The 26,235-nt window shown below is 33.7% G+C and overlaps 3 protein-coding genes and 2 long non-coding RNA genes across 7 annotated transcripts; 4 read left to right on the forward strand and 1 right to left on the reverse strand.

The window, feature by feature from the left end:
• Positions 1–241: 241 nt before the first annotated feature.
• On the forward strand, positions 242–2,586 carry LOC105960332 (wall-associated receptor kinase-like 20). The gene is made up of 3 exons (XM_088819780.1): positions 242–1,095; positions 1,212–1,262; positions 1,412–2,586. The coding sequence occupies exons 1-3, from the start codon at positions 333–335 to the stop codon at positions 2,449–2,451; spliced, it is 1,854 nt and encodes a 617-aa protein (XP_088675906.1). The 5' UTR covers positions 242–332; the 3' UTR covers positions 2,452–2,586.
• Positions 2,587–7,315: 4,729 nt separating this feature from the next.
• On the forward strand, positions 7,316–10,002 carry LOC105960410 (BTB/POZ domain-containing protein). Its single transcript, XM_012984578.2, has 4 exons — positions 7,316–7,612; positions 8,052–8,157; positions 9,419–9,540; positions 9,722–10,002. Exons 1-3 carry the CDS (start codon positions 7,501–7,503, stop codon positions 9,495–9,497), a joined length of 297 nt encoding a protein of 98 aa, XP_012840032.1. The 5' UTR covers positions 7,316–7,500; the 3' UTR covers positions 9,498–9,540; positions 9,722–10,002.
• A 1,760-nt stretch (positions 10,003–11,762) lies between these two features.
• Positions 11,763–13,406, forward strand: LOC148770034 (uncharacterized). Its single transcript, XR_016031783.1, has 2 exons — positions 11,763–12,544; positions 12,840–13,406. It is a non-coding gene; the product is annotated as an uncharacterized LOC148770034 (long non-coding RNA).
• A 928-nt stretch (positions 13,407–14,334) lies between these two features.
• On the forward strand, positions 14,335–21,769 carry LOC105960411 (wall-associated receptor kinase-like 20). Its single transcript, XM_088819781.1, has 3 exons — positions 14,335–15,290; positions 18,559–18,609; positions 20,625–21,769. The coding sequence occupies exons 1-3, from the start codon at positions 14,513–14,515 to the stop codon at positions 21,677–21,679; spliced, it is 1,884 nt and encodes a 627-aa protein (XP_088675907.1). The 5' UTR covers positions 14,335–14,512; the 3' UTR covers positions 21,680–21,769.
• On the reverse strand, positions 15,580–18,476 carry LOC105950536 (uncharacterized). Of its 3 annotated transcripts, none has more exons than XR_016031785.1 (4): positions 17,997–18,476; positions 17,613–17,768; positions 16,537–16,866; positions 15,580–16,025 (listed from the first exon to the last, which is right to left on the reverse strand). It is a non-coding gene; the product is annotated as an uncharacterized LOC105950536 (long non-coding RNA). The 3 variants fall into 3 exon arrangements; XR_016031786.1 differs by having other exon boundaries at positions 17,613–17,707; positions 17,997–18,475; XR_016031784.1 differs by lacking the exon at positions 17,997–18,476 and having other exon boundaries at positions 17,613–17,990.
• Positions 21,770–26,235: the final 4,466 nt, after the last annotated feature.

Below are 26,235 nucleotides of genomic sequence, written 5' to 3' on the forward strand. Positions count from 1 at the left end.
GTCCCTAAAAACTAATGGGCGCCATTGCCTATCAGTCTACTTTGATTGACAGTTGTGTTAAAGATAATTTCAGTAATATATATATATATTCACATTTGTTTTCCATAATATTATTTAGGAAATAAAATTTGAAAGTAAATATGCGAATTAACAGAAAGAAACCTCTACGCAATAAAGCACCACTGATTTGCCTCAATTAATATTTATATATTCCAAAACGGCAAACAAATAAATCACTCGCAGTAAACCTTTTGTTTTCCCACCAAAACTCACTCTTCTTTTCCTTTTTTTTTGCACCACCCAAACACGCCGTCCGCCACCGTTCCGCCGTCATGGCGAAACCTCTCCTCCTCCCCATCCTTGCAGCGCTGCTACTAACGTACGCCGTCTGCGCGCTCTCCCTCCTTCCCTGCCCGCCTTGCGGCACAACCGCCGTCCCCTACCCTCTGAGCACCGCCGCCAACTGCGGGGACCAGTCGTACAAAATCCGCTGCGTCGCAGGCAAGCTTCTGTTCGACTCCTCCAACAACACATACCCGATAACGTCCATCTCCCCTTCCATCCAACGGCTGACGATAGCGCCCTCACCATTACTCCCCAACGCCTGCGTCGCAGCCGATCTATCCTCCAACGGCCTCCAGCTCAACCCCACCGGCCCCTTCAACGTCAGCAGCGGCAACACCATATTATACCTCAACTGCACCCAATCCATTACGGAGTCCCACCTCAACTGCACCCAGGCCAGCCTCTGCCACCCCTACCTCAACGTCACCGGCGGCGCGTGCCGCAACGCGCCGTGCTGCGAGCTCCATTCCGGTGGGACTATCCGCAGGATACGTATGCGGGATTCGGGTTGCCGGGCGTACACGAGTTTTGTCGATTTGGATCCCGGTCTGCCCGTTAACAGGTGGCCACAGCCCGCCGTGGCGTTGCGGTGGGCCTTGCCGCCGGAGCCCACGTGTGTTGTCCAGGCGGATTGCGGGTCGGGTTCCACTTGTGGACCCGATCGGAGCTCCGATGGCGGCATTGAAGTTAACAGGTGCTTTTGCAATTCCGGGTTGCGGTGGGACCCTGTTGCTGGACTCTGTTCTCAAGGTCCGTTTACAGAGGTTTTTTTTATTTTTATTTTTTATTTTTAAATTTTAATGTTAATGAAATCTATGATATGTTTTTATCTTGATCATAATAATATTACATATATATATATGCAGAGTGCCAAAACCCGGATGGTTGTAGCCATCACCGAATTGTACTTATAGCAGGTACTTCTTTCTTCTCGTTAATGTTCTTCGCCATCGATACGAATCGCACCCGTATCGAAATCGAGCGGTTATATATATGTGTATATTATTGTAAAACTTTTTAGCCAGTAATCTTTTCGTCTATTACTTTACGTATATTTATGCTGCAGGTATGAGCATATGCATTGGAATAGTACTTATAGCAGCGTTGATCGGATATTTAGTCCACAACCGCCGCAGACGAATCAAACGAGACCAAAAACGCGTGACTCAAGAGCGCGAAGACATCCTCAATGCAGGAGGAGGTGGAAGAACCGCCAAAATCTTCACTCCGAGAGAAATTAAAAAAGCCACAAACAACTTGTCGAAGCAAAACCTCCTCGGCTCCGGAGGCTATGGCGAAGTCTACAAAGGCATCCTTCAAGACGGAACCCTAATCGCGGTCAAATGCGCGAAACTTGGAAACGCCAAAAGCACAGACCAAGTCCTGAACGAGGTCAAAATACTATGCCAGGTCAACCACAAGAGCCTCGTTCGCCTTTTGGGCTGCTGCGTCGAGCTAGAGCAGCCCTTGCTCGTTTACGAGTATATTCCGAACGGGACTCTGTCGGATCACTTGCGGAAAGGGAATCTTTCTTGGAAACAGAGGCTTGCTATTGCTCAAGCAACTGCAGAGGGGCTGGCTTACCTCCACTTCTCTGCAGTTCCTCCGATCTATCACAGAGATGTGAAGTCGAGTAATATACTGCTCGACGGGAATTTGAACGGGAAGGTTTCGGATTTCGGGCTGTCTTGCTTGGCGCGTGCTGATGCCAGCCACGTGTCGACTTGCGCTCAGGGTACGCTGGGGTATCTTGATCCGGAGTATTATAGGAACTATCAGTTGACGGATAAAAGCGATGTTTATAGCTTCGGTGTTGTGCTTTTGGAGCTTTTGACTAGTCAGAGAGCGATCGATTTCGATAGGGCATCGGAGGATGTGAACCTGGCGGTTTATGTGCGGAGATTGGTGGCGGAGGAGAGGGTGATGGACGGTGTGGATCCGATGATGAAGGAAGGGGCGAGTGCGTTGGAGTTGGAAACTATGAAGGCGTTGGGGTTTCTGGCGGTGGGGTGTTTGGAGGAGCGGCGGCAGAATAGGCCTTCCATGAAGGAGGTGGCCGAGGAGATTGAATATATTATTAGTATTATGGATGCTAAGGTTGCATAGAGAGAGATATTATTATTATTAGTTGTTTGGTATCGCATTTTGATCAAGAATGCGTTTGGATTGAGGGATTTAGAAAGGGATTCGATTTGGGGAATGGATTTGAAATGACTCAAATTTAGAGTCATTTGAAATCCACCTCAATTGCTCAAAAAACAACTAAAACCGATGGGTGTGGATTTGAAATTTATTCGCAAATCCCTCAATCCAAACGAGTTCAAAAAATTTATTATTATGGATTTGAAATCCCTCCTCCAAATCCCTCGATGCACCCTCAATGTTAATGTTAATTGTTTTGTTAAAAGGCAGAACAATTGGGGTGATTTTGTGCTGTAATGAAATCCAACTCCACTATGATCACAATTGATTGTTAAGAATTACTCCATCATTATCATATTATACGTTTTTTTTATTTTTCTCTGTATATATTAAGATACTCAATAAATATGTATAGATTATACCAAAATAACATAATAAATATTAAAATATTATTGTTATTAATTATTTTTTATGAACTAATTAAGAGTGATAAGGGGCAAATTTGAATTCCAAATTTTAGTAGCTTTTCTTCAGGGGCAAATAATTAGAGGTGAGTAAAAACCGAACCAAAATACCGAAAAACCGAGCCGTTTCAAACCGTACCGAATAGCAAATCGCATGTACAGTTTTTTACTTTTTAAAATACCGAATTATTCGGTTCGGTATGGTGGAAAGGTAAAGAACCGAACCGAACCAAAATTATAAAATGACTTCATTTTATATAATATACGTATTATTTTACCCAAATTTTCATTTTGTATCTTTCAATCACTTGTCTCGTTCTAAGTATTTGTTCATAAATTGAGACATTGTATTTTATTTATTTAGTAATTAAAAAATTACTTGAGTTCATGGTTTTAACTTTTAATAATGTGGTAGATGAAAGTTTTGTAAAAGTAATTGTAATTGTATTCTTTTGTTTGTACAACTTGAATATATAGTTACTCTAGAACCGAAAAATAATCGAAATCGAACCGAAAAAATCCGAAACCGAAGCGGAACCGAAAGAAACCGAACCGATAAAAAACCGACATACACGATTTTTAATTTTATAAAAACCGATATATTCAGTTCATCTTCAGTTTTAGCCAAAAACCGAACCGAACCGAACCAACCGTGCACACCTCTACAAATAGTGAATTCAAAATTAGTTTTTTTTTATACTACAACTGCACCCAAAAAGAAAATAATCAAATATTCCAAAAAATTAGAAATCACACAACGGGACAAAAATTAAAATCTCAACAACTTGCTATATAATCGGGAATATATAGGGAATAAATAAATCTATTAATTTATTTTTAATTCTATTTTATTTAAATAATAATATATTTGATACTTGTGGGTTGGAACTGGGGGTGGAAAAATATTATCAATTGCCAAACACCACGATATACCGATCGAAGATTATCGACAAAAATACCATAGTAGCAATTACCATTTCATTTGGTATGGTATTGGTACCGCATCGCAAATAGTTGGTACGGTAATAGTAATTCTCAATACAATAGTAATACTATACCGTAACATACCTAATATTATAGTACAGTTTCTATTTTTACCCTTTATTTTCTATACTAAAATATTTTTAACTTTATTAAAAAAGATATTTTCTAATACTTGATTTTATAAGATTTAAGTATTTTGATTTTTCTCAAACTAAATGTGTTTTTTTTTCTTATATATATATATATATATATATATATATATATATATATATATATATACTAACAATACCCAAACATATATGGATAAATTTGCGCCATGTGACGTCGTAAAATTAATTGTAATCTTGGCTCAACAAATGTATGAAGGCGTTAAAGTAATATAAATTTATATATTACAAAATTCATATACGGGTAAAATTGACAAGATTTTCTTTTTTTTAATCAAATTTTAGCTTAATACAAGATAATTGTAGAATACTATGTACCACGGTATTGTACCAAAGTAACGGTATACCAAACAACGGTATATCGAATGTTTAGGTGTGGTAACGGTATGAAACTTCTCATTAACATAAGTTACGGTTGGTACACGGTAATGGTCATAAACTTCGGTATCCCTACTAATGCCACCCCTAGTTGGAATACAAGAATTTTTTAAAAGTATTAAAGTGTTATATCAAACATCAATACATATTTAATACTCCATTTTAATGCCTACCCATTGGAGTTGCTCTAACCAAAATATAATTACAAATTAGTAAAGAAAAAGATAATAATTACAATTATGACATTAATTTTTTTAGGATTGTCTAATGTTTGTTTCTTTTTATAATGACCCATACCAATTAATTATCAAATACAAGCGCTTTTAGATTGGATAAGTTGTTGCATAGAATATTTTTTGAAATTATTGTCTAATGCAATTTACTTTAGGGAAAATGAGGGATAACCCCCTTATTAGGTAAAATAATATAGTTTGAGTCTAATTTATAATTGACAATTTGTAAACAAACTCATTTAAATTGTGTGACCTCTTAAGCTTATTTTAATGCCAATTATGCTTTTTTTTTTTTGTCTTTATTTTTTCTCCTAATTACTCTCTTGTCCTTATTTATCTCTTATCCGTCATTTTATATTCTCCATTAATTTCTTTCTCTTCCTTTTTTTTCTCACTTTTGACGTGTTGTTATTTTATTCATCTTCTATCTCTTCCCCAACTTCCTCTCTTCTCGTATCTCTTCTTCTCTCTCATCTCTCCTCCCTCATCTGTCCTTTGTTCTCTCTTTCTTCCCCAACTTCCTCTCTTCTCGTATCTTTTTTCTCCCTCTCTCCTCTCTCCTTTCTCTATCTTCTCTCTCTCTTCTCTCTCTTCTTTCTCTTCCTCATTTCCTCTCTTCTCGTCTATTTCTGTTTTATTTTTTTCTCTTTATTTTTCTCTATTTTTTCTCACTACTTTACCTTTTCTTCTCTATCTCATTTTTTGGTCATTGAAATCAATATATTTTCTACTCTATGAAATTCATGTTTTCACCGAAAATGAGATTTATATCATGAGTATTCAATATTATAACACCATAGTATCTTAAATTGAAAAATAATATAGTGAATTCATGGAAAAATTATAGTTGACTACCTTCTTTTATAGTTGACATCGGAACGATTATAGTTGACTATCTAATTTTTGTAGTTGACTCTGACAACAATATAGTTAACCACCATTTTTTTATAGTTACATCGTAATAATTATAGTTGACTATCTAATTTTTATAGTTGACTTTGGGAACAATATAGTGAACTATTCGATTTTATAGTTGACTCTGAGTGTAGATGACTACAATATTTTATGTTTTTCGACAACAATGATCTCTTCTTTGTTGTGGACTCTGATAAAACAAATTTCATAGGAAACAAATATTTTATGAGTCAATAAATAGTGCGACCATAGATCTGTAGATCTAAAAAACAAGCTTGTTTACAAACTCCATTTTTGAGTAATCAACCATGAAAGAATTCCGAACCGCCGCATATGGTTGTCGCGTACCGTTGCATACCGTTTTTGTAGAAGACTTCGATTGTCCTTCGGAGTCGCTGAGAAGGGTGTCAAAAACAGAAATTATGTGGTAAATGTACATAAATTAGGTTAATAGACGTCAAGTGGAGCGACGGGTGTATAGGAAATTACCTGTCTTCTTTTTGCTACATTTTCACCATTGTTGTCGATCCGTATTTCTCAATGATTCCCACACAAATGTTATTTGGTTTTTTTTCTTTCTTTTGAAGAAATGTAGCAAATTATATGACATTGTTGCGACTGGGAAAGAATCTGATATTTTTGCAGTTTTTTTTTTGCGATTTTTTTGGCACAAATATAACATATTAGCGGAAATTTGGGAGAAATTATTATGACGAAATGGTTGAAGATATACAGTTTTTGGGGAAAACAGTGGGGGTCATTGCTATTAGAAATTATGAGGATAGTTCAATAATTGCTAATTGTGAAAGGGTTTGACTAGGGGTGGAAATCGGACGGATCGGATCGGATTTGGGTGTTTCGGAAAATTTCCGATTTTTTTCGGAAGTCCAAAACGCCTTCCAATTCCGATTCCGATTTTTTCGGAATTCAAAAATTGATTCCGATTCCGATTTTTTCGGAATTTTCGGAAAATCGGAGTTTTTCGGAAATCTTCATTTTCGGAAAATTTTCAGAAATTTTCGGAATTTTTTCAGATTTTTTCGGAATTTTCCCAAAAAAAAAAAAAGAAGAAGAAAAATTGATGACCGACACAGTAGCCAAATTGCAGAAAGAAACATCAAATAAGTAATCTTCACAATATTTCCAAATATATATATAATAATTGGAAAAAAATATTAGTAATATACTAATATATATTACTAGTAATTAGTACAGACTGCGGATATATATATAGACATATAGTATATATTACATATAGTAATAAATATTAATAATAATTGGAAAAATCGGAATAAATCGGAAATAATCGGAATAATTTCGGATCGGAAATCGGAAATTCTGAAATTTTGTTATGTATTTCCGATTCCGATCCGATTTTTTTCGGAATTTTCGGAAATCAGAATTTCGGAATTCGGAATTGAAAAAGTCGTTCCAAAATCGGAATATTTCGGATCGGATTCGGCGGAAATCGGAATTTTCGTTCCAATTTCGACCCCTAGGTTTGACTCATTAAAAATAATGTGAGGTGACTAGTCCTACTATTTTTCCCAATGAGGGATTATATCTCATTAACCCTTTATTTTAAGAGAAACAAAGTAAAATTTGCTTTTCCAAAAACTCACAATTAGATTATTAATTAAAAAAAAAGAGAGAAAAAAAAAAAGCAAAAAGCAAGTCAATTTGACACGACATAAATAAAATTACAAAAGTCGCGTTTTTCAGCATATCCATAGTTGTGAAAACCTTCTTAAGACCCAATCAATCTGTTTCCCTTGAAACCCCCAAATTGGAATACCCTAGAACCCCAATCAATCGGTATCCGCATTTACAGAGTTTGGGTTAATCAGCGATTAATTAATTGGGGGATTAAGGATGAAGAAGGAAGACACCGTGAAGCTAATCAGCGCCGAGGGTTTCGAATTCGTCATCGACAAAAAGGCTGCTATGGTTTCTCAGACCATCCGCAATATGCTCACTTCTCCAGGTCTACTACTATTTACACCAATTGGGAATTTCTTATCATAATTTAGGTTTTCAATCCAGTGATATAATTCAATTTTACCATCCTTGATATATTTAGTTCCTTCATGTTATTTACGCAGTTTTTAGGAATACTGTTGATGGATGAATTGTGTTCTAAATTCTAATTGATCTCGACGACATGTTGGTTTTAAGAAAAATGAAGATTTTTCTCGAGTTTTAGCATTTGTTTTTTAATGTCTTTATTTGGCTATTGAGAAATGAATATATCTTTACTAGCAAATATTGATAGATAAGAAAACCATGAATATTGGAGAATACGAGGAATTAGCTTTTTGAATAAAATTGAAGTGGTTTCTAAGAACGGGATTTTTTCAATTTATTTGGAATTTCTTTACGCTGTCGTGTGTTTGACAAGAATTTATGTATTTGTACATTTGTAGGTAGTTTTGCCGAAACAGAGCACGGTGAGGTGACTTTTCCGGAGATAAGCACTACCATTCTTGAAAAGATATGCCAGTATTTTTACTGGTCTCTTCAGTATGCCAGGTTTTTCTCTTTAACTTCTCAGTTTTCCGTGTATCTGTTGTTAAGGAGATAAAATTACGACCCATGTTGTGAGCATGATCATGTTTTTTATGAACGTTGTTCTTTATTTGGTCTTTCGTCCTATTCAATTACTGTCGGTTTCGTTTCATGTTTCATATTTTCACGGCTAATAAGTGATACCCGAGAGTTAGTTTTCTGTTATATGGTCAGTTTCGATGAACAGTCGCAATATAGGTGGATATACTCGATGGATGTGGATATGCTATTATGTGAAATGCATGTATATAGGCTACAACACACATACTGGATTGGAAAGTAAAATTTGATTTATCCTTTTCTATATTGAATTTGTTGAAAATGAAGAAACATGAAAACAATTAGAGTTGGTGCGGCTTTTGGACTTAATGGCATTTTATGAACTTTCGACTGTATGTATAGCTGAAGATACAAAGGGAGATTTAGAATGTTGAGCAACTGCAAAATATAAAACCTTATTTATTAAACTAAACGAGTCCTAGAATAATCATATGGCAAGAGTTGGGCCTTAAGAAGTGACTGCAAGATTGAATTTGTTTTACGCACGAGCTCTTGAGTGTTTTGAAGTTACCTACTTGTCACACGTGGTAGTACTATTCTTATGGTTTTAGAATGAAACAAGTGAGTATTCGTGCGTAGTTTTTTATCATGGATATTAAGTAGGAATTTGGCGAATCTTTCTTCATCGACATTGTATCTGTGTTGGAATTAAGCACAAGAGTATGTACTTACCTCAATGTCTAGAGTACCTGCTATATGAGAAAAGTTAGTTTATCATTTCTCCATGGTTGCGTTTTATATACTAACAGTGTCCTGTCGTCCGTATTTTTCTCTTGAAAAAGCTACCTTTTGTGTTGTTATTAGGACAACTTTGAATCATCCCTATTTCTTTCTGGAAGTATTCTTTTGATAAAGGGAAAATCTGAATAAGATCAAAACGACAAGTTAATAATAATCATGAACTTGATAAGTTGAAAGGAAGTTCATATATGTTGGTCTCTCAGGTAAGTAAAAAACAATTGCGTGTTACGAACACTAATATGTACGTTATTGGATAAGCATTCAAAATCAAATGAAATTTCCTAATCATTATGGAAATAAAAGCAAATTCCTGTGATTATGGATAAGGGCAGATTGGCAATTGGCAGAATTATAATTTCTCGTTTTTGCTAGATTTATGGTATATAGCGACGTTAACATTTTACATGGGACTTTGACTTTGTAGTGGCAAGGAAACTGAGTTTCATATCGAACCCGAGCTGACTTTGGAACTCATGATGGCTGCTAATTACCTACACACTTAAACAGGCCCCTAATGCTTCCTCACAACATCTCCAATTTAACTTTGTAAGTTATGTAGCTAATTTCACATATTCCTAAAGTACGTCATTTATTTATTATTGTCTTTCTTTCATTGTGTCTAGATAAGTCGAAAAAACTATTGTAAAGTTCTCAAATCTTTTTTTTTTTTGGTCATTCGATTTAGTTTCTGCTATTCTGTTTAATTGTTTACTTATTTTCACGACAGGAAGACCACTGAGATGTTGCTCTTACGTGGAAGCTCTGTGTGCTGACATTATTCGATGATCCTTTCACTTTTTTTTTTAAGTTTTCGTTAAGATTGTAGATACAGTTGGAGTGGATTGAAGGTGTGCGTTGGTCAATACTTTAGTGTTAATATTTGGGTAGTATTTCGGATATTCTAAGGTTAGAGATTATTAACAAACTTATTACCAGACTGTTTAGGGCAAATGACTGCGTATGTGTATGCAAATAAAATTTACCCTTGTATGTTTTTGTTTTCCCCCATATGATGGTCCTAAGTATATGTGCTTTTAATAGCTTTGGTATGAATTTGTTAATGGCAAATTTGATACTTTGATGCTTTCAAGCTTAGGATTCACTTGTTTTTAAAATTATCCATACTCAGATCCGAAAAGCCTGATTCTTTTAGTTTCAAAAAAATGGAATGGATCAAATATGAATTTTTCAAGGTAATCTTTTTTGTTTTTAAAATTCCGCATTAAAGATTAGGATTAAAAATTAGGGTAAATTAAGACTATCTCACTGAGTTAAGATTCAATTACGAAAAATCCCATTATGGTTGGGTAAGTACAACCACCCTCGCAAACTATGAATCTTCCTACACGTTCGACATTCAACATAATTTTCTAGATTCCGTGGTATGTTCTCTAGTTTATACTCGTTTTGTGTAAAGATGCAGTTTTTTATGCATCACAATCTGATATTTACAAGGCAAGAGACACATTTTATGATCATCTAGTTTCAAAATGTAAATGAGGTAAAATGGGTACAAAGTGAAGAATATTCCACTAAATTTGACACCACAATGGTGAACGTAAGAAGATTCACAGTTACCCAGATATAAGATTTTTTTTTTTTAGTAAGAAGATTCACAGTTACCCAGATATAAGATTTTTTTTTTAATTTAACCTTACCTATCAGGAGTGACCATAATTTACCCTAAAATTTATAGGGGCTATATGCCAAACACCCTTCATTGAGATTTTAATTTTTGATAAATCATTTATTGATAAATGATATTTGAGATAAATCCAATGGGCCTGAAAAACCATATATGCCCCCACCAATTATTAATTAATATAATTATTTAATTTAAAAAAATTATACTCATAATCTACACCCAAATCTTCTCCAAAAAATTATTCCCCTTATCACGCCAATTCAGTTTTTTTTCCTTTTCTTTTTTTTTTTATTTTTTTTATTGTTTTCTTTATTTCGATTTAAAAGGAAATTTTGTAATAATTATTATTTTTTTTCGGTTTTATTTTAAATTATTATTTTTTCTTATTTATATTTTTCATGTTTTTTATTTTAATTTAAAAAAATGGTTTTATTTTTATTTTCGTTTTTTCATGGTTTTTCTTTTTTCTTAATTTTGAATTTTTTTTAAAATGGTTTTTTTTTTATATTTTCTTTCCAGTTTTTTTAAATAAAAACCACTCTATATAAACATGAAAACCACTCTGTATAAACAACTATATAAACATAAAAATCACTCTTTATAACAACTGTATAACATGAAAACCACTTTGTATAACAACTATATAAACTTGAAAATCACTTTGTATAATAACTATATCAACATAAAAACCACTCTGTATATACAGTTGTATAAAAATCTATACAAAAATTATTGAAAACCACTATAATTTTTGTACAAATTTTTATAGTGGTTTATGTAAAATATTGAAAACCACTATAAAAATTCTGTAAATAATTATTGAAAACCACTCCACCTTTCCAGTCATTAGTTTATGCTCTGAGGCTAACGCAGAAAAACACGAATTTTAGATGATTAGGTCTCCGATGTGCTTCACTAAAATTTCAGAGAAAGGAGATTACTAAATGGAGAGAAGAAAGTGAAGGGGGAGAGAGATCGGGCTCACGAACAGCAGTTGGCCAACTATATCATAAATAAATAAAAAACACTCCACCAAATAATTACAACCTCAAAACTCAATTAGAAAAGTTGCTTGAGACGGAGAGAGAGAGTAAAGTGTGTGTGTATGAGAGAGAGAGAGAATAGAAGTTGGGCGATGATATTACGTGAGAGAGAAAAGAGTTTGAGAATAGGGTTTTGGAGTTTGGGATGAAGATTATAATTGAATTATTATAAATTAAGATTAAATAATTAAATAATAAGATTATATGAAATAGGAAGAAGGGTATAATCCTGAAATTCTATTAATTTTTATTGGGGAAATGAGTGATAACCCCTAGTTTTGGAAATATATATGAGGAGGTCCAATAAATTTTTCCTTCCTAGTCAAAAACCCAAAATCTGATCTTAATTAGTAGACCTCCCTGGGATATATGGATTCCCTATTTTGCCCTTTTCATAAATGACCTAATCCTACGCCTCTCTAAACATCCGCCTCCATTCTTCTCTATCTCTCTCGCCATTCTCTATTCTGTTTTCCCCTCTTCTCCATAGAAATCTTTGCGATAAATTTGTCCTCTCCCGACCTTCTTCTCCCTCACTCACCGTCACCTCCAGTCTTTGTCCCTCCACCAAAAGTTATCATGGCCGCCACCTCTTTTCGGATCTTACCGTGCTCCACCACTTTGATCGAGACAGCAACGCCACCGCAACACCGTTGCACTCCGCCGCGCACATGAAACTCCGGGACCTCGACGCGGCCCTCCTCCTTCTTCTCCTATGAGAACTCTACCAACACGATCTGTATAATAAATTGTTGTAAGTTTAATTTTTATTTGAATTTTTGTTCTTCATTTGGTAAGAAGAAGAAAAGGATGTTGTTCCACAAAAAGCCACCACTCAATTTTGAAGTGTTAATGGATGAAGGTTTGTTCAATTCGATCGATTTCTGTATAAAATTTCTTGATCTAATTTTTTTTTTCTTATATCCCCTAATTATTATTGTTATTTATTTGGGTGGAATTCTGTGCATTGAAGAATGACTTACAAGACCATTCCATGTTTTAATTTATTTTTTAATATGTAATTTTGGGTTGCTTGGTCTGCTAATCAACTTTATATTAGATTAATTTGGATTAGATGAGATTGGATTGATAATGACATTTTCATAGATTCTTATTCTGTCCGATTATGTTTCTGATTCGGTTTTGAGATTGTACAGTTTCAGTGGGTGATCCAATGCAGAAGTTTTGACCTAATTCGTTGAATGTGTGGGTCGATGCTGGAATATGGTTAATTTATTTGAAGATGATGCGAAATGCTTTAAGTGAGAGGGCTTTGTTTATCAGTAGTAGAAATTTAATCAGTAGTTGGGTGATTAGGGCCAGGTGAATGTATAATTATATGTAGTAATGGCTACATATAACTATACATGACTATAGAACTTGTAGTATACTATATTCATTTGTAGTCGATTTCAGTACAAAAAATTAACATTCTTTTTTGTATTTTTCATGTAATCTAACTCGCATGTTCCATTTTTCTCTTTAACTCGTAATTTTTTTGTCGCAAGACTTTTTACTTTTGTTATAATTTTATGAGATGCAGAGAATAAGATGCGGTGAAGTGCCTTGTGAAGTTGGATTCATGATACAGTAGTCTAGACTTTATATCACTATATATAACTATAGATAATTGTAGATAACTATAGTCACATGTAACATATATGTATGCTGTAGGTTTTTTAATGTACAGTAATGCTTGTTCATGTTTGAAGAATTAATGTGCATGTGATTGTGTTTTCTCATTTTTTGTTTTGTTAGTTGATTTATAACATCAAGATCCAAATTGTGAATTTTGTTGTCGCTGTAGATGAATTTTGGGATAAAAAGACAGTATATGACTATATATAACTATACAAGACTATTGAACTTGTGTAGTCATGTGGATATATGACTAGATATAACTATACATGACTATTGAACTTTGTGTAGTCATGTGGATATATGACTAGATATAACTATACATGACTATTGAACTTGTGTAGTCATGTGTAGTATACTTTCAGTACAGTAATTTTACCAAAATTCGAATTAATAAAAATTAAAAAAAAATTCAAAAAATTAAAATTTAAAAAAAAATTAAAATTTAAAAAAAAAATTAAAATTTAAAAAAAAATTAAAAAATTAAACAAATTAAAAAAATTCGAAATATTAAAAAAAATTATAAAAAAGAATATAATAGTAAAAGAATAGTACAATATATATACAGGAATAAAACATTATTAAAATTAAAAATTATGATATATGCAGTGCCAAAATACTAAATGCAGGTCCAAAATATTAAATGCAGTTGGTGAAAAGATGAATGCAGTTGGGTAAAATTGCACATAAGGGCACAATAGTATTTTTGCCTCTCCAGGAGTTATCTCAAAGGAAGAATTTTAGAGGTGGACATATCCCTATATATTTTACATATGAGGGGTGTATATCAAATGGACCCATTTTTATTAATTAAAAATATTTTGGATTTAACTTAAAAATCTAAAAAAAAAAATGGACTTATCGTAATTGAAGGAGGCTATTTGTCAAATTCTCCCAAATTTATAACATGGAATTTGTGAAAGATAACATTTTAATGTCATTGTCATTTTGATTTCACTAGAGAAATAAAATGTATTTTCATAGGGTAGTTTCTCGGAAGAAATTAAACGTAACACCAAACAAAATAATTTCTCACCAACCAAGCTCGTCCTAATTATTCAACTCACTGAAATTTCAAACATTTTGACCTTTATTATACATTATTAAAAAAAGAAGAAAGAAACATCACTTATTTATATATATTACCCATAATCCCATACCCATTGAGTTTCATTATTATATTTCATCCGTCATGGCTAAACCACCGCCACTCCTCCTCCTCGCAGCGGTGCTACTAACATACGCCGTCTCCACAGTACTCTCCCTTCCGCCCTGCCCCCCTTGCGGCTCCACCTCAGTCCCCTACCCCCTCAGCACCGCCCCCAACTGCGGCGACCAGTCGTACAAAATCCGCTGCATCGACGGCGGCACACTCATGTTCGACTCCTCCAACAACACATACCCAATCACATCCATTTCTCCTTCAAGTCAACGCCTGGTCGTCGCGCCCTCATCCTTCCTCCCCAACACCTGCGTCGCAGCCGATCTCCCCACCAACGGGTTCCAGCTCAACCCCTCGGCCCCCTTCAACATCACCAGCAGCAACACCATATTCTACCTCAACTGCTCCGACTCCATCGTCAACTCCCCTCTCAACTGCACCTCCATCAGCCTCTGCCACGTCTACAGCAACGCCTCCGCCTCCGCCGCCGAGTGCCGCGCCGCGCCGTGCTGCGCGTTCCGCGCCGGCGGGTCGACCACGTCGTACAGTATACGGGTCAGGGATTCGGGTTGCCGGGCGTACAGGAGTTTCGTCAATTTGGACCCCACCGTGCCCGTCAGCGGGTGGCCGCAGCCCGGCGTGGAGTTGCTGTGGATCCCGCCGCCGGAGCCCACTTGTGGTGGGCAGTCGGATTGCGGGTCGGGTTCCACATGTGGGCCCGATAGGAGCCCGAATGGTGGGGTGATCAATAGGTGCTTTTGCAATTCCGGGTTGCGGTGGGACCCGGTTGCCGGAGTCTGTGCTCAAGGTCCGTTTTCAATTTTTATATTTTCATTAATTAAAAAAATCTATGATTCTTCAGACAAATTTTCTTGATCATCATTTATATGTATATATATATATACTAGTTGAGGAGCACCGCGCAATGCGCGGTGCCGGTGCCCTGTTTATATATTTGCAAAATGTGTTTTGTTTATACTGGCATGAGGAAAAGAAGAAACGGGGAAGGGAGAAACCACGGGCAACAGGTGAAAAGCAATTCAATTTCCCCAAACCACGACAAAAACGAACCTAAACTGAAACCGAGACCGAAACCATGAGATAAGGAGCATGCTTACAAAATAAAAATAATTTCCAGCGTGTATTTATGCAAGTTACATATTAAAAAGAAGGCATATATGGCACCCAACAGAAGTTGTTTTTGCGTAACTTTAAGTAGACATGAAACACAGAGCCCAAAACATATGTTCGCTTCTAAACAACACCGAAGTTGAACCAATCTACAAATCACATAACATCGCCTAAACTAAAACCAAAACCGAAACAAAAACCCAAAACATGAGATAAGGAGCATGCTTACAAAATAGAAATAATTTACGATAGGAAGACAAAGTTTCTCACCTATATCCTATTTCAAAAAATAACATCACACTGCACAAACGCCAAAGCAGTTGATCATCCACACATATAACTTCTCACTTACCTCGTTCCTGCTCCCCGGACAGCACATTGGCAAGTTTCTTCTCCCCATCAGCTGCTGCTTCTTTTGCATTGCACACAAAAAATCATAAATTAACAAAAGTTTACTAAAATAAATTTAATTGAACTTGATATGATAAATATACCGAGTAATTTTATAGAACAAAACATCTATGTTACTCAAATGACTCGTGCCGAATTTTCATTCCAGAAAGACAAACAAAAGCACTTGCATCAAACTAAACAAGATTTAACTATTCCACACACACACAAAAAAAAAACTAAAGCAAAAGGAAGATCATAAGAAAGAGAAGACAAGACTGTACAAAGTACGAAAAATTATTAGAAAAAACATGAAAAACTCTCAAATATAAACAAAGGACAGTGGTAATGGCGGACGAGTCTGGGAAGAAATTAAATTAATACAAAGAACAATGGAATCGTTCCAACCGAGAGTTGTGGTTGGTTGAGCAACGCTTGCTTGTAAAATAAAATCGATCGAATCAATACCAATACATAAAAATTGGGAGAACTGGAGAAGAACAAGAGGATTAGAAAGAAAATAGGATGAGTACCATGAGTGAGATTGGGTTGGAGAAAAGGTGAGATTGGGTTGGAGAGAAGGGGTGGGCACCGACAATATCTGAGTAATCCAAGTCGGATGTGATCGAGAAGGGGCAGTGGTCTGCAATTGGACGAAAAATGCGGTGGGAAGTGATACTGACAGCTGGGGCGGTAGCCTCGAACGAAGCGGCGGCGGTTGCGGCGGAAGACCTGTTTGAGGGCGGCAACGGAGGGCTGCGGTCAGAGTCAGCAATTGTAGGCCCGTGCACCATCGTTGAACACCTGGATGCACGCCGTTTCTACATTCTCATTTCCCTTAAGATAGCTACTCAATATATATCCTGCCAGCAAATCAAATATGTCATGCCGTCATTTAGGAGTATTTAATTCAACATGAATATTGTAAAGAACTCAAATATTTCAAAGAAATGTTGTATATATCTGACGAATTTATAAAGTAAGGCCTTGTTTCGTGGTAAGATAAGTAATTAAAAAATTAGGTCTTATTTAGTGAAATAACTTGTCGGCCCGGCTAGAACGTCTGTGAAACGAGCTCTTATCTAGGCTTAATCTTATATTGGGAACCAAACGAGGCCTAACAAGATAAAATTAAAATGGAGCATCATCAAATCCCACAGCATTAGCACAATTCATACTAATTATTACTGAGGTAAAGGAAATTAAAAAAACTGAAGTTTTGGTGTACTCTTAAATAAAATGTTGAATCGAATACTCGGGTGCAAGAATAGAACTCCGAATCACACAACACAGCGTTTGGGTACTACTGACAGGCAAAAACAAAGTCTCCACAGAACAGCCAAAAGGCAAAAAACTAATCTCAAGGCATTATTTTAATTCAGTGTTAATACAAATATATTATGATTTATGCCCAATATTTTCAATTTCGGAATGCATCTGAAAAATAAAGGCCTGATATATGTTGTACAAATTGATTGTGACCAGTATTACACTCTCGAAAAAAATCAATAAATTATCAAACAAGGAATCAGCAAAACAGAATTTCCAGAATATATGTTTTCAGATTAGGAGATAGTTGAAAAACATTTTACACACACACACAACGTACCGTATCGACGGAGGCGGCGTCGATAAGTATTCGCCGGAGAGAAGAAAGATCCCCACCATGAACCCATTTTCAATCAAATTGAATGAGAGTAATGACTGTTCAAATGCCCATGGATTTGTAGAATCACAGTATCAATTAAATCTAATGAAATCCCAGCTTTAATTGATTCGAGCAGCAAATTATTAGAAAAAACATGAAAAACTCTCAAATATAAACAAAGGATAGTGGTAATGGCGAACGAGTCTGGGAAGAAAATAAATTAATACAAAGAGTTGGTTGAGCAACGCTTTTTGTAAAATAAAATCGATCGAATCAATACCAATACATAAAAATTGGGAGAACTGGAGAAGAACAAGAGGATTAGAAAGAAAATAGGATGAGTACCATGAGTGAGATTGGGTTGGAGGAAAGGGGTGGGCACCGACAATTCCTGAGTAATCCAAGTCGGATGTGATCGAAAAAGGGGAGCGGTCTGCAATTGGACGAAAATGAGGTGGAAGTGACACGCTGGGGCGGTGGCGTCGAACGAAGCGGCGGCGGCGGCGGCGGAAGACCTGTTTGAGGGCGGCAGGGGAGGGCGGCGGTCAGAGTCAGCAATTGTAGGCCCGTGCACCACCGTTCAACACCTCGATGCACGCCGTTCAACACCTGGAGAGAATTACAGAGAAGAAGTCGTCGATTGCGGCGGAGGGCAGATTTTGAAAAAAAAAAAAAAAGGAAAAGAAGAAGCACAGAGGTCGATCGTGCATCCGCGAGAAGAAAAGGAAAAAGAAAAGAATTGTGCAACGTGATTGGGCGGTATTGATAAAACGACGCCGTTTCAAAGCAGAAGTGGCAAAAAAAAAAGCGAAAGTAAATAGGGGGCGGAGAAAGGGGGCCATAGACATATATATATACTTAATATATATATATATATATATATATATATATATATATATATATGCAGAGTGCCAAAATCCTGATGGTTGTGGCCATGATCGAACTGCACTTATTGCAGGTACGTATATATATATACTTTTGTTATATTTAATATCCCGTTTCTTTTATTTTTCTTTACAGTCCAATAATGGGTTTTTTGCAAGAACCACCCTTGTGTAATCTCGAATTGCCGAAAAATCCCGGTGTTAAAAAAATTAGCACAAACCCCCCTATGAAAATTAGTCAAATGCAATAAGGACCCTACGAGCTTGACGTGCGATACACTCGCGGTTTGTACGACTGGAGGTGTATTTTTGGCTTGAAAAGACATAAATACCCTTTAACTGAAAATTTCTGAAAATTGTTGATTCACCTCGGAATTTTCATAAGCCTAAAAAGAAGTTTCCAAAATTTTCAATCCAGTCCCTGCTAGTTTCAAAAAGACCCTCTCTTCAATCTAAAACCCTATGGACAATCTCTTCGTCGAATTATCAAAAATAGCCTCCAAATCTTGACCCCTTTAACAACAAAACAACTTCATTTCATTCTTCTCTAATGGATCTGCAAATTAAAGGCTCAGAGACGAGGTGATTTACCTCCATTCTCTTTGGCACCAAGGTCCCGTTAGATCAGCTGTCGCCGCCGCCTTCCCCGCCGCGGTTGGAATTCACCACGACGGCGCTGCTGATAAGACTATTTTTTTTTCCGTTGCTTTATATTCGTTGCTTTGTGTTTGTGTGCGAGTGTTCGTGTTGCTGGGTATTTTAGGGATCTTATCGGGAAACTTGTGACAATTCATTTCATAAACCGTCCTCTTCTTCTGATCTCTTCCTCAACGGTGAGTTTTGTGAATCTGAGAAGGAATGGAATAAAAGAGATGAAGAAGATTGGTCTGGAGGATTATTTTCCTTAATTTAAGTTAAGGGTAGTTTTGTTATTTCACGTGAGTCAACAACAAATTTTCATCTAAGGGGCAGTGTGCTCATAAAATATAATATAGGGGGTAGTCGCTAATATTTTTAACAGGAGTACTTTTACACAGGGGTTGTATGCAATTAACTCGTCCAATAATTGTGGGTACTGTACGTTGACTTCAAAGTTTAACTTTGATTTGATATTTATCACCTTTTATCTTGATATATATCCACTGATGATGACCAACTGGTCAACTCTATGAATCAAAAGTCAATAAAGACGGGCCTTCCAGAAATTACCTTTGATTTTTCTTGACGTTGACAAAACATCCTAGGATTTTGTTTTACTCTCTCTTTCTAGAAGGAGCTTCAACTTACGACTATCAATAATAAGCCCATGATATATAATATATTCTCTTTTATTGAATAGTCTAATTTCTGGATTAATAAAAACTAGGGTGGTGATTGAGTTGATTTTTATCCACCAATTGACTTACTATCGACTATTTATTTAGGCGGATCGTAGTGTTTTAATAGATCTATTGGATCAGGTCGAAAATTTCAACCAACTCATCTATAATAGGGTGGTTCGTGGTTTCTAATATTATCAAAAGTTGGTTGACCGATAATTATCGATCAACCAACTATATGTCTATATTATTACAATTTTATTAAAAATTATAAAATAAAGGGTGTATTTTCTTAATTAATTTGAATTTTTTAAATGTATTTTTTGTAAAATTGCTATTAATTATTTTTATTGATAAATAATGATTGTTCGGTGGCATCACGCAAAATGTGTATATTTGTACTCCAAGATTTGAATTTTTTAGGTGAACTAGCTGGCGCGTATAACCCATCAACCAACTTATTCCGGACAAAATATTCGATTGTCAACCATCAACTGACCGACAAATGATTGGTCGGCAATGGTTTCCAAAATTTAGCAAAATTGGTTTGTTGGATGAGTCGGTTTTTAGACCGGTAATCGACCGACCCAAGCCGGTCTTAGCCCTAATAAAAACACATTGCAATGAATATACTTCTATTTAACAAGCAAAAATTATTCAACATAAAACATGCATGTGCAATATATTCAATTCCAATTATACATGTCATTATCCTTTGATCATTGCCTGATTTTATCATTTCATTTGTAATTTGTAATGTATAAATGCAGGCCTAAGTGTAGGCCTCGGTGTGGCACTCATAGCATCATCGATCGGATTTTGGGTCTACAATCACTACCGCCGCATAAAGGAAGAGCAAGAACGCCTCACACGAGAGCGGCAAGAGATCCTCAACTCCGGGGGCGGAAACCCCTCGAAAATCTTCACCGGGAAACAGCTAAAGAAGGCAACAAACAACTTCGCCAAGGACCGCCTCCTCGGCTCCGGCGGCTACGGCGAAGTCTACAAAGGCCTTCTAGAAGACGGGACCACTGTCGCCGTCAAGTGCGCAAAAGTTGGTAACACCAAAAGCACCGATCAAGTCCTGAATGAGGTCCGAATACTTTGCCAAGTCAACCACAAGAGTCTCGTCCGCCTTTTGGGATGCTGTGTGGAGTTAGAACAACCGCTGCTCGTTTACGAGTACATTCCAAACGGGACTCTATTGGACCACTTACAAGGTGGCGGCAGTAACCGAGTCCTTCTTTCCTGGAAAAGAAGGCTCGGTATTGCGCAAGCAACTGCAGAGGGGCTGGCTTATCTCCACTCCTCTGCAGTTCCTCCGATTTACCACAGAGATGTGAAGTCGAGCAATATCTTACTCGACGAGAAGCAGAACGGAAAGGTTTCGGATTTCGGGCTATCCCGTTTGGCGCATGCGGATATGAGCCACGTGTCGACTTGTGCTCAGGGTACGCTGGGGTACCTTGATCCGGAGTATTATAGGAACTATCAGTTGACGGATAAGAGCGATGTTTATAGCTTCGGTGTTGTGCTTTTGGAGCTCTTGACTTCTCAGAAAGCAATCGATTTCAATAGGGATTCGGAGGATGTGAACTTGGCGGTTTATGTGCAGAGATTGGTGGCGGAGGAGAGGGTGATGGACGGTGTGGATCCGATGATGAAGGAAGGGGCGAGTGCGTTGGAGTTGGAAACAATGAAGGCGTTGGGGTTTCTGGCGGTGGGGTGTTTGGAGGAGCGGCGGCAGAATAGACCTTCCATGAAGGAGGTGGCGGAGGAGATTGAATATATTATTAGCATTATGAATGCTAAGGCTGCAGAGTGAGACTAGTTAATTTTCAGTTGTGTATGAGCTATCGGATTATTGTATGTATAGGTTTTGTGAGTAGCAAATAAATTTATGTTTGATCCTTTTTGAATGTCTTTATATTTTCAAATAAAAAATCTGATATTTCAGTTTTATTCTGCCTTCATTGTTAAAATTTGATTTTTTTTAGGGTAAATTCCACTTTCCTCTTTACTTTGTCTTGATATCACTTTATCCCCTTTTTACTCTTGATTGCATCGATTTGTCCAATGTACTTGAAAACTTTGTCTCAATGTGGCTCTCGTTGTTAGTTGTCAGACATTTGACATTAACACGGTTTGGTTTAAGCTCAGAAATTACAAAATGTCACCCCTCACATCTTGCTTTAACGTGATTTCGATTTTCAATCAAATTTTAACTACAACAATTTTGTTTTAGCAACATGCATTGTGTTTTGTAAAAAGTCTCTTTTCTTGTATTGTTGAAAATAGAAGGCACGTGACGGGCACGTGTCATTTTCAATCCAACTTAACTGGAAAAGTAAACGGGGAACAATTTCTATCAAAAAGAGACATGATTAAGGATTAATATGTAACTCCAAAATATTTAGGGACCATTTTGAAAAAGGGGTAAAGTCTAAGGACAAAATATATATTTTTTCCTACCATTTTGTATTACTCCATTCTAAATAGATTTCTTCCATTTTATGCTTAATCCCACTTTGCATCCCTGAAATGGAGCCTTTTGATACTTTGCACCCTTGAAAAATAATAATAGCACTTTTGCACCCTCAAAACACGATAAGTCATTCACAATGCACCATGAATTGAATAATAAAGGCAATTTCAATTGTTATTGTTTTTTTTTTTTCGGAATACAAAATAACAAATTAAATTGTTATTTTTTTCAACCCCCAACCTAATTTCGAGCGCATAAAAGTGCGAAAAAAATAAAAATTACACCGGATTATTAAAACCAGTTATATTTCTTTACAAAATAAAATAAAATAAACTTGTATCACTAAAAATTCGATTGGTGGATCTTTTATTACAACTGGTGTAACTATTTGGTAAAAAATATTTGGAATAAATATGATTTTTAGATAACTTGATAACGAAATAGCTGAATAATTTTTTTCGTAAAATATTTTTTTGTGATAAAAAATATAATTTTTAAATATGTTGATGATATGTATTTTTATTCTTACACTTATAATTTAAAAATAATTGATGCATAGAAAAAAGGATTTGACATTTGTCATCCTAAAAAAATACAACTTAAAATATTAAATTACCTTTATTAGATTTAAAAATTCATTTGGGGTGCATTATGAATGATTTATTGTGTTTCGAGGGTGTAAAGTGCTATTAATTTATTTTGAGGGTGCAAAGTGCCAATATGGTATATTTCAAGGGTGCAAAGTGGAATTTAGCCTCCATTTTATGGGCTGGGCTCATTTCCACTAAGCAACTCTAACCTAATTATTAGCTTATTAGTATATTTTAACTATAACATTTGACATTTAAAGATTCGCTGTAAAATAGAATAGCTCCCAACTCCATACTGATTAATAATAATAATAATAATAATAATAATAATAATAATAATAATAATAATAATAATAATAATAATAATAATAATAATAATAATAATAATCTTATATATAAAAGAAAGAAACGCTAGGGCAACCCTAACAAACCCTAATGTCATATTTGTAATTTTTTTTCAATTTTTATCTCCTTAATATTATTTTAAATATTATTTTTGAATTTTATCATATTTGTATCCCCTAAATATTATTTTAAATATTATTTTTTATTTTTATCAGATTTTTGTCTCCTAAATATTATTTTTTATTTTTATCAAATTTTTATCTCCTAAATATTATTATAAATAATATTTTTTTAATTTTATCAAATTTATATCTCCTAAGTCCTAACTATAATTTTAAATATAATTTTCAAATTTTAGCAGATTTTTATCTCCTAAATATTATTTTCGAATTTTATCAAATTTATATCTCCTAAATAATATTTTAAATATTTTTTTCGAGTTTTATCATGTTTTTATTAGTTTTTTATCTCCTAAATATTATTTTCGTTTTTTATCAGATTATTGTCTCCTAAATATTATTTTCGATTTTTATCAAATTTTTATCTCCTAAATATTATTTTAAATAATAATTTTAATTTTAATCATATTTTATCTCCTAAATATTATTCTAATTATTATTTTCATATTTTATCAACTTTTATCTCATTAACATTATTTGAAATATTATTTTCGATTTTTTATCAAATTTTTATCTCCTAACTATTATTTTAAATTTTATTTTCGATTTTTATCTCCTAAATATTATTTTTGGATTTTTTTATCAAATTTTTTCCTCCTAAATATTATTTTATATATTATTATCGATTTTCATCAAATTCTCCTAGATATCTTATCTTATATATAAAAGAAAGAAACGCTAGGGCAACCCTAAGAAACCCTAATGTCATATTTGTAATTTTTTTTCAATTTTTATCAAATTTTTATCTCCTTAATATTATTTTAAATATTATTTTTGAATTTTATCATATTTGTATCCCCTAAATATTATTTTAAATATTATTTTTTATTTTTATCAGATTTTTGTCTCATAAATATTATTTTTTATTTTTATCAAATTTTTATCTCCTAAATATTATTATAAATAATATTTTTTTAATTTTATCAAATTATTATCTCCTAAGTCCTAACTATAATTTTAAATATAAATTTCAACTTTTAGCAGATTTTAATCTCCTAAATATTATTTTCGAATTTTATCAAATTTATATCTCCTAAATAATATTTTAAATATTTTTTTCGAGTTTTATCATGTTTTTTGTCTCCTAAATATTATTTTCATTTTTTATCAGATTATTGTCTCCTAAATATTATTTTTGATTTTTATCAAATTTTTATCTCCTAAATATTATTTTAAATAATAATTTTGATTTTAATCATATTTTATCTCCTAAATATTATTCTAATTATTATTTTCATATTTTATCAACTTTTATCTCATTAACATTATTTGAAATATTATTTTCGATTTTTTATCAAATTTTTATCTCCTAACTATTATTTTAAATTTTATTTTTGATTTTATCTCCTAAATATTATTTTTTGATTTTTTTATCAAATTTTTATCTCCGAAATATTATTTTAAATATTATTATCGATTTTCATCAAATTCTCCTAGATATTATTTCTAATAATCTGATTTTCGATTTTTACAGAAAAGGGTAAATAAATCTGATTTTCATCCCTAGCGGATTTTGTGACATCGTTTTACAGAATGTCTGCAACATTTGAATTTTATTTCTTCCCTACCTAAGGCTTCTTCTTTTGGTAACCCGACTTTAGATTTTGTTTCTTATCTTCTTCTTCATCCTATTGCATGTGTGGCAATTAGTTTACATCTTTTTCCATCATGGCTTATAGGTAATTTCATTTTGTTAAATTATGTGTTTCATTAATTTATACCAAAGTTCTAATATTTGATGTATAACAATATAATTATTTCATTTTATATGTTATTGGACATGTTATTGAAAGGGATGATTTGAGAAAATTAACCAAAAATGGGCGGAGCCACAAGCTATTGGAAGTCGACCTTCAAGACTTATTGTTTGTATGCGATATTTAATTTATTGTTTATATTTATTTTTGTTTCTTAATTTTCCAATTGTTAATTCCAGTGGCAAAACAACCTTAAAATGAGGCAGTGGAGAAGGGCTTAGTTCCGATGCAAGATGTATAGATGGCCTTTTACCATGGTATGTTGTCGATAGTTTAGTTTTGATTATGTTAACTTAGTTATTAAATCTAATTACTTTTCAGCTCAACATGGAAGACATAATTGATGATTTTTTTCCTGGTTCAAATTTTCAATCTACTGGTATTAGCTGATTCAATTCATTTGGAAAATTATTCAACAGTAAAGTTATGTCCTTTTTTTTTTGTGTGTAGTATACTTAATAATGTTCCAGTATAATAGAATTTTGATCATACGATACATCAAACGTTTGTTTATATTCTTACAACATCAAAAGAATGCAATTTGTTGTCCCGTGCATCGCACGGGTACAATTACTAGTAATAATAATAATAATAATAATAATAATAATAATAATAATAATAATAATAATAATAATAATAATAATAATAATAATAATAATAATAATAATAATAATAATAATAATAATAATAATAATGATAATAATAATTATAATAATAATAATAATAATAATAATAATAATTATAATAATAATCATTATAATAATAATAATAATAATAATAATAATAATAATAATAATAATAATAATAATAATAATAATAATAATAATAATAATAATAATAATAATAATAATAATAATAATAATAATAATAATAATAATAATAATAATAATAATTATAATAATAATTATAATAATAATAATAATAATAATAATAATAATAATAATAATAATAATAATAATAATAATAATAATAATAATAATAATAATAATAATAATAATAATAATAATAATAATAATAATAATAAT

This window comes from Erythranthe guttata, chromosome 6, assembly GCF_056151865.1.
Source record: "Erythranthe guttata isolate IM_541 chromosome 6, IM_541, whole genome shotgun sequence".
In the NCBI taxonomy this organism is placed as follows: Eukaryota; Viridiplantae; Streptophyta; class Magnoliopsida; order Lamiales; family Phrymaceae; genus Erythranthe; species Erythranthe guttata.